General features: G+C 55.6%; 1 protein-coding gene across 1 annotated transcript; it reads left to right on the top strand.

Moving 5' to 3' along the window:
• Positions 1 to 8,333, top strand: LOC311156101 (uncharacterized protein; the record flags this gene model as incomplete). Its single annotated transcript, XM_084209798.1, has 3 exons — positions 1 to 436; positions 7,353 to 7,513; positions 8,025 to 8,333. The coding sequence occupies 3 exons, from the start codon at positions 1 to 3 to the stop codon at positions 8,331 to 8,333; spliced, it is 906 nt and encodes a 301-aa protein (XP_084065924.1).

Genomic DNA, 8,333 nt, shown 5'->3' with positions numbered 1-8,333 from the left:
ATGCACAAACCCATGGAGAAGTCCCAAAACTTTCGCATCGAAGCGCTCCTGGCCGAAGAGCCGGCGCGGAGCGCCTCCCCGCCGGGGCTGAGCCCCGGGAGCCCCGCGTCGAGCCCCGGCCCCGCCGGGCGCTCTGACACCCCCTCACCGCGGGCGCCCCCGGCCGCTGCGCCCCTCGCCCCGGCCGGCTTCGTCCCCAAGCCCGGCTTGCTGCATCTCTCTGGCCCCGGGCTCGGCGCCTTGCCGGCCCTCTACCCCCCCGCCGTGTACCCGCTCCCGACCCTGGGGGGCCAGCACCCCGCGTTCGCCTACACCGGCATCCCGCACCTGCCGCCGCCCGGCGCAGAGCACCTGAAGGCGGCCGTGGCCGGCTCCTTTCCGCTGGAGCACTGGATCCGAGCCGGGATGCTGGTGCCGAGGCTCTCCGACTTCAATGGTGAGTGACCCCGGGACCGACCCTCCCGTCAGGCGGAACACGGCTCTGGGGCCTTCAACCCCGGGGGCGTCCGCCGGCACATCAGGTGCAGGTCCCTCCGACAGCCCCGGACTGAGGTTTCCCAGCCTCATCCCTTCGAGGCCCTCCGGTGGTCCGGGTCGGGAGCCCGCAGGGACCTTGAGCCCTCCGGGCTGACCCCGATGCGCGGCTCTCTCTGTACCCAGACCCGCTTCCTAACCCGGCAGGGCTGCGGTGGGGAGGTAGGGTGTCCCACTGCTGGGGGAAGCAGGACTCGCCCTCCGGAGGCCTCCGAGAGCTGTGAGGCCCTGGGCAACAGATCCGAAGGGCAAAGTCTCGCCTTACGCCGGCCCGGTGTTCCCGCAGAGCCCCGAAAAGCGCTGCCCGCGCCGCCGGCGGCAGAGCCGGACCGCGCCTACCCAGGCTGCCGGCCCCGCACGGCGCCGCGGGCTCCTGCGGGGCGGAAAGGAAACGAAAAAAAAGAAACGGCGGCAGAAACCTGCACCGGGAAACGAATAAATCCCTCCCGGCGCGGCTGGGAACGAACCCGCCCCAATTCTGTTGGATGCGCCGCCGCATCTGGTCCCGGGCCGGGCCGGGCCGGCGCTCCGGGTCCCGCTCGCCTCGTGGGATGAGCGGCCTGTGAGCTCGTTCCTGGCGGCAGCTGCGGGAACCGGGCGGCCCGACAGCGTGCTCGGTGCAGCCCTGCCCCAGTCCCTCCTGGTGGGCACCACCAGGGCTGCGGGCAGGCACCGGAGCCCGCACTGCTGCGATGGGTCCTGCAGGGCAGGGACGGAGCGAGAGCTGACTTCAGGCACTGGTCCCGTTGAGTCTGGCACCCCTGGCAGTGTGACCTGGACTCTGCCCTGTGCTGGTCACTGAAAAGATGGGCATTAAACCGAGAGTGACTGGTTTATAAAGCCCACTCAGAGTATCCGGATTTGTTGGCTGAGTGTAAAAAAAATTCCTAAAAATCTAGAAGCGCATTTGCAAAATAATAATAATTTTAAAAGGCTGGGTAAATAACAGTGCAAAAATTACAGAGAATTACTGGAAAATCACATGTATTACTCCTACCTCAAACTATTCCTGGTCAGGCTAAAGGGAAACATGCTAGTTTTTTCCCCCACAATGTCTCCCTTTACCTGGCTTTCCCTAGACTTTAGGAACGCTCCATCTGTGAATCCAGAGGTGTAGAATAAGCCTCCAGTGCTATGGCTTATGTGTGCTCTTCAAAGATATCACTAAGACAAGAAAAAATAAATCCTGATTAGTTAGTAGTCTTTATTATTTATTACATCTTCCTGCTCCTTTGCAGAGGCCATGTTATCTTTGGAGGGTGTGGGTCTGTTGGTGTATCTCAGCATCTTGGTAGCTTCATACAGGGCTGTGTTTCACCACAGTGGGAATGCTCCACTGCATCTCATCCTCTAGCCCTGTGTGAAGCTTCTGGCTGGGGTAACATAGAGATATTTGTACATCAGCCCCATTCCTTTCAAAGGCAGAATGTGGTCTTCAGGTGGTTGTATCCAAAACCTCACCAAAAGGACACAAATCCCAAAGTGAACAACTTGTGAAGGGAGTTCTGCAGAATGTGCTGGACCAGAATGTCAAAGGGTCTTGGGGGAAACACTGAGCAGGGCTCCTATGGAAGTTCAGAGGGAAGAAAAGCAGTTTCTGACCCAAGTGTACTTACCTGTGTTCCAGAGATCCCAAAGCAGGGTAGACATGTGGAGGTGTAGCAAGGATGCAGCAAAAGCTGCCAAAACTGTGAATTTTTAAATTAGGGTGACCACTGCCTCAATCCATGTCCTTAGTAAAAGGTGCTTGTTCCCAATCCTGGGGAGCCCTTTGCAGTGGGGATTCTTTCTCTCCAGTGTCTTGTCAAATACTTCAGCAATTCTGCTGTGCAGAAGAGAACCTTACCCATCTTCACATCCTTATTTCTGTCCATTGGTAACCTTAGGGCTCTCAAGGGTGTCTTCAGCCCTTGCTCTGGTGGGCTCACTGAAGCTCTGAAATCAGGGTCATTTGCAGCATGCCTTCTCCTTGTACCTACAGCTGCAGGCTCCAGCCGCAGGCTGTGCCTGTCTGGGCTCAGATTGCCCCGGTGTGCTGGCCCTGCTGTAGGGACAGGGACAGGAAAGGGCACCTGCCTAGGATGTGCTGCCTCCACAGCCCTTCCTCATCTCTCTGAGGAGGGTGGTGGGCTGGGCAGGAGCCTTCCTTCCATTGCTGGCACAGGGCTCCTGGGCTGCCTGTAGTTTTGTGGGAGCCCCTGTCCCACCAGCCAGCCTAGACAGACAGATGATGGACCTGCCTGGCTGAAGTTTCCAGAGTGACCAAGTGCAATTGTCAAGCCTGCTGGTGCCAGTCAGGTTTAACTCTCCCAGGAGCACTGGACAGATGCTGTAAGAGATGAATCTGAAAGCCTTCTAGGACATATTAGGGATCATTCCAGGGGGCGACTGCCCTAGGGATTTATTTAAAGGGAATTCCAGGAGTAAATTCTGGAATAAATTCCTTCTTTGGGTGCATGTGTAGCAATGTTTTGCAGGTGTGGTCTGGTTTGATCTCCTGGGGACAGTCAGGAAGGGGGAAGCAGCACGACAGCCTATGAACTGTAAGCTCTGTGGGCATTCATTGCATACGTTCCCCCTGCTATCACATGTGTGTGGGGAGGTGGGATGCCAGGGAGGCTGTCTGAGACAGTTGGTACCCTCAGGGCCTGGCCTGCGTGCTGGGCTCGCTGAGAGCAGTGCCCTGCTGTAGGCAGGGTGGGTGCCTCCCTCCCTCCCTGGCTGCCTGTGCAGAGCCGCATGCGGTGCCTGGCTGCCTCTGCTGCAATGCGCACTCAGAGGGCTCTGCAAGGCCTGGGTGCAGGAGCAGCTGTGCCCTTGCTGCAGGAAGCAGGGATGCTGCCTGCCCAGGTTCTGCTATCCCCAGCCTGGATCCCTATCCTGGGGCTTTGAGCACTTCCTGAAGCACCCAGGGGTAGCATTTGTCACTGGAATGCCAGGCCTATTAGTTTTTCTGGGAGCTGTGATTTATTTGCCTTGTTTGTCAGTGTGGAAATGTGGTGCAGTGGTGGGAGCCAGTGCAGATGCACTGCAGCTGAGAGCTGTAGAAGTGGGGAACAGTGACATACAGCTGTGGACTCTCAGGAGGAGCAAAGGATCGTTTCCGAGGGACCTGGTGCTTAGATGGCTTTCCTGGCACACCACTTCCTTGCATCACACACTCACTAACTTGGTGGCCTGGAGCCCTGACCAGATCCTGCCCACGATGGCAGAGAGCTTGCTGATGGGCTGTGCTGGGATAGGAGAGCAGGCAGGATAAGTCTTATCAAACTTGTTCAAAAAGCAATGCCTTCCGAGGCTCACCAGGTGTACAGTGGTCTGGTGTCAGCCGGAAATACAGGCTGGGAAACAACTGGCATGCAGCAATTGAGGTGCAATGGTGGAGCAAGCAAGGGGCTTGCAGAGGTAGCAAGTGCCCTTACACATGCTGCCCCACTGATAATGGCCAGGGCTGCTGGCAGGCCAGAAAAAGCCTGTGATGATGACCCTGTTCCAGCTCTGACATCCAGAGAAACACCTAAAGGGTGTTAATTTCCTCTCCTTTATCTGCCAGACCACAAAGTGAAGTGAACTATAGTTAAACAAACCAAATTAAAAACAAGTGAGTTAATATCAACCTAGGATTACCCCTGTTATCAAGTAGGCGGAACTGTATCAAATAAACCAACAATTCTTTATAAGCTTTATCTAATTATCCAGGAGGCAGCTGCCTTGCAGAGCTCCTGGCCTCAGACTCAGAGGGCATTCCTGGCCCCAGGCCAAGCAGTTTATTTACTGATACTGCAGCCAGATGCCAGGCACCCATCAGGGGGTCCAAGCCCTGCCAGGCTGAAGGGATGTTGAGACAAGCTCTGATGGCTGAGCAGAAAATAAATCCTTTGGCAAGCAAAGGTGTGATGCTGGGGCAGTCACTGGTCTTCTGGTAGCAGCTGGATGACGTGGAGAGCCTTCCCAAAGGATAATACTTTCTGAGATGCTAATTGTGATAGGGATGGGTTCATAGCTTGATGAGTGGAGTAGGTAAGCCCTGGTATGCTTGCTGTGCACCCCTTGGGACTATTCTTTGTCCATGTAGCCGCCTGCCACAGGACAGGGAGGGATGGGACTCAGCAGAGCATGCTGGCAGTCTCAGCTTCTACCTCCTTCCTCTTTTCTTTTCCCAGTGGGAATCTGCAGATCCTCTTCTGCCATTCTCTCTCCACACAAAAGAGCTAGAGCCCTTTGGGAAGGGTAACAGCAGAGCTGATGCTAGAGATGTTGATCATTCATGTCCATGAAAACCTGCTGCTGCGGGTGGCTGAATGTCACCTGTATTGCCTTGGGCTTTCTCAACCTGGTAGAGGCCAAATCTTGAACAAGTCACAGTGGAGAGCAGTGGTGATGGATAATTATAGCTGCTGAAGGGTGTGTTGTCAGAGGAGGTCACAGCTTAGGTGGCCAGCCACACTCTGTAGGCTGGGCACTGGACTGGTGGTGGTTCAAACTGTATGACAGCACCACAGAGGGGTTTGAGGATTGGGTTTGGGATTTTTTTTTGTCAGCACCAGGGCAGGAGGCAGGGTGAGTTTCCAAGGAAGTCAGGCTCTGTACAGTATTTGTAATGGGCACACTACCCTGAAGCTGAATTGGACACTGAGAAGGAGAAATCAGGGCTGGCAGCAGGAGCATGCTCCAGAAATCGGTCCCCTGGATTGGTAGTTATTTGGGCTATATCCTGTTTGGATTTATTTGGCTTTTAGACAAACTTTCTGTTCTTCTTTTCCCTGCTAGACCAAGCAGTCCTCAGCAGCTCACCTGGGCAAAAGTGAGTCTCTTGAGAGGATGTTGTCAAAGCAGGCTGCCTTCCAGGCTCCTCTGAAGCTGGACAGACCAAACTTGCATTGCTTTCAGGATTGACATTCTGTGAGGCACTTCTGTGCCTCTACTCTTCCTGCATCTAGTTTTAGTCTGGTCACATATGACCTTGCTAGAGGAGGCACAGAGGGGCCTTTCAGGTTGATCTGAAGGATTTCTGTGCTCTCTGGAGCCAGGACACAATGCCCTTGGAGCTGAGCCCTGAGATCTCTGCTTTGGAGTGGGGAATGCAGACTGGGAATATGATATCTCTTCACTCCTGGACCCTCCAGCTCCAGAAAGCACAGAATTCCTGGATTATTGGAAGCTGAGAGGGCATAACCTCTTTCCTTCTCTTTCCCCAAAACATTCTCTAGAGACCATGCTCAGAAAGAGGAACTGCCCAGAGGGGCCCTTCCCTGACCTGGTACAGCCAAACTGGACAGAGCAGCCTTGTTGCAGGGAGGGATTCTGCAGCTCCAGATGCTCCAGCCATCCTCCCGTCTCTGTCAGCAAAGGAGGCTCACTGGGACCCAGAGTCCTTGGGCTGCTGGACACACCCTGAGGCTGCTTTGTGCTGTGGCCCCACAAACAGAGTGAATTTCCCCTCCAGTTGTCTCTGATGCATCTCTGGCCTTTCCCTCCCCGAGAAGCTGCAAAGGGTCTTAGCTTGGGCTGCTCCATCCCTGCAGATACTAGTTCCCATAACACTTCCTTTTCTTAGCCGGAGGAAGCCTTTGCAGACCTGTTTGGTCCCATGTTTCCATGGAGGATTTGTACATCCCGAGCATCCACAGCCAGTCAGAGCCCAGATGGCTGCCGAGCTCCACAGAGCTTAGACATCTCTCATCTCTGTTTGTCCTGGAAATCTTTTGAACCTCTCATTCGGTTTTAGCCTTGAATATGTTTCATATGCAAAATAATGCATCATGTGTGTTGGAATCATTGTCACAGTGTGCCTCTGTTCAGTCAGCCCCTAGTTTAACTGGCCAGTGGCCACAAGGTGGGTCCTGCAGACTGTCTCTCCTGGTACTGAGGGGCTACAGGCAGAGGAAGGGGAAAGGCAAATGCTCCCATGGGGCATTTGCACAGCCCTAGCCCAGCCTGTTTTCTATGTGTTTGACCCAGCATCCAGGTACTTGGGATCAAACCTGTGTTGTGATTAGTTAATAGCTCTTTCATAAATTCCTGCCTCATGCGTCATTGCTGTGTTTGTGAAGGGCTCGGTGGACACTTCAGGAGATGGGCAGGTTGGGATCAAAGCTGGAATCTGGGGGAGATAACAGGAATGGTGCCCCATGCCCAGCAAAGTTGGAGTTGGAGTGGCCCTTGCCAAGCATGGCACACTTTTGGGGCCAGGATGCTCCAGGATCTTGTTGCCCAAGATGTGTCAGCAGGGATGTGCCAAGGTCCTTTTGCATTAGTGCCCACCATCACCACCTCCCCCCATTTCCCCCCACGCCCCTCCCTGCTGCTCCAGCATTTTATTCCCAGCTGCAAACCCCTGGGATTGATTGCCGCTGTGGTGCTGGGAGAAGCAGTAAAAGCTGAACCCCAGGGGGACAATAAAGGCAGTGGAGAGGAGATAAGCGAGGATCAAACAAAGTGCGGCAGCCACCCCATGCTGGACTCTCAAAGGTCCCTTTGTTCTGCTGCCTCCTGGTTCAGTGCCGCTCTGCCTTCAAGGGCTGCAGGCGAGATAGCGGCGCTCACGGGCAGCCCCAGCACAGCCCCTGGCCGTTGAGCTGCCACCTGTGCGGCCCAGCAATAAAAAAAGAGAATTAATTTCAGTCTCAGCACTGATCCCAGTTGTACACCGAGGGCTGATAACATATCTCACAGGTTCCTATCAGGCAATAAAGCCATTATTGGGGTGGGAGATGATGGAGACATTCACCTTCCTCCTCCTCATCCTGGGCTTGCTGAGGGGCTGTCCCCCTACCAGTCTGCTGTCCCCTGACCCCCACCCACTGTCTGCTCTACAGCCGCCCCGCAGTCCGGTTTGATGGGTAAGTGCCGTCGGCCCCGCACAGCATTCACCAGCCAGCAGCTCCTGGAGCTGGAGAACCAGTTCAAGCTCAACAAGTATCTGTCCAGACCCAAGCGTTTTGAGGTGGCCACGTCGCTGATGCTCACTGAGACACAGGTACCTTGGCCCTGGGGGATGGAGCATAGCACCATGGAGCTGCCATGGGGGCAAGGCAAGGTCATGGGCAATGCTAATGCCATCAGCCCCACACCCCACTGCTCCCATCAGTGCCCCTTCCAGAGCATCTCCTGCAGAGACCTGCCTGGTGGGCTCCAGGCTGTTCTCTTGTGAAGGGCACCCCAGAAATACTGCTCCTCTTTTTGCCTGGCACTCCCAGCTTGGATTTCAGAGCCTTCCCATCCTTCATCATGCTGTGGGAGGGGTCTTTTTGTGGAGCTAATATGAAAATGTCCCTGTGCATATCCTTGGCTGGAGGGGGGGAAGACAGCAGCCCCCATTATTCCTCTCCCCATGACAACCGTAGCCTCTTGGTACATACCTGTAGCACGATGGGATGCCCAATACTGAAGAGGTTTTGGGGGGACCCTCCATGCAGGGAAGGTGAGGGGGTGGGTGGGGACAGGATGCAGCAGGGTACATCCTCTCCCCTGGGGCTTTCCCTTGGCAGGTGAAGATCTGGTTCCAGAACCGCCGCATGAAGTGGAAGCGGAGTCGCAAGGCCAAGGAGCAGGGGGCTCAGGTGGAGGCTGAGAAGCAGCGAGGGCTCAGCAAAACCTGTGAGAAGCTGCTGCCCAGCGAGCCCCAGGGACAAGCTGCCGAAAGCCCCGAGTTCATGGGGCACAGCCCTGACTCGGGCTTCCTGCACTGCAGCGCCGCCGAGCTGAGCTATGGCCCGGACTCGTCTTGCTCGGGGGGCGAGGAAGAGGAGGAGGACGAGATGGGCGCCACAGAGAGGAAGATTGGCTCTGTGTTGTGA

The sequence above is a fragment of the Fringilla coelebs genome (genome assembly GCF_963513975.1).
Source record: "Fringilla coelebs genome assembly, chromosome: 7".
Classification (NCBI taxonomy): domain Eukaryota; kingdom Metazoa; phylum Chordata; class Aves; order Passeriformes; family Fringillidae; genus Fringilla; species Fringilla coelebs.
The sequence above is the reverse complement of the archived record's forward strand: the minus strand, read 5'-3'. Positions and strand labels throughout refer to the sequence as shown.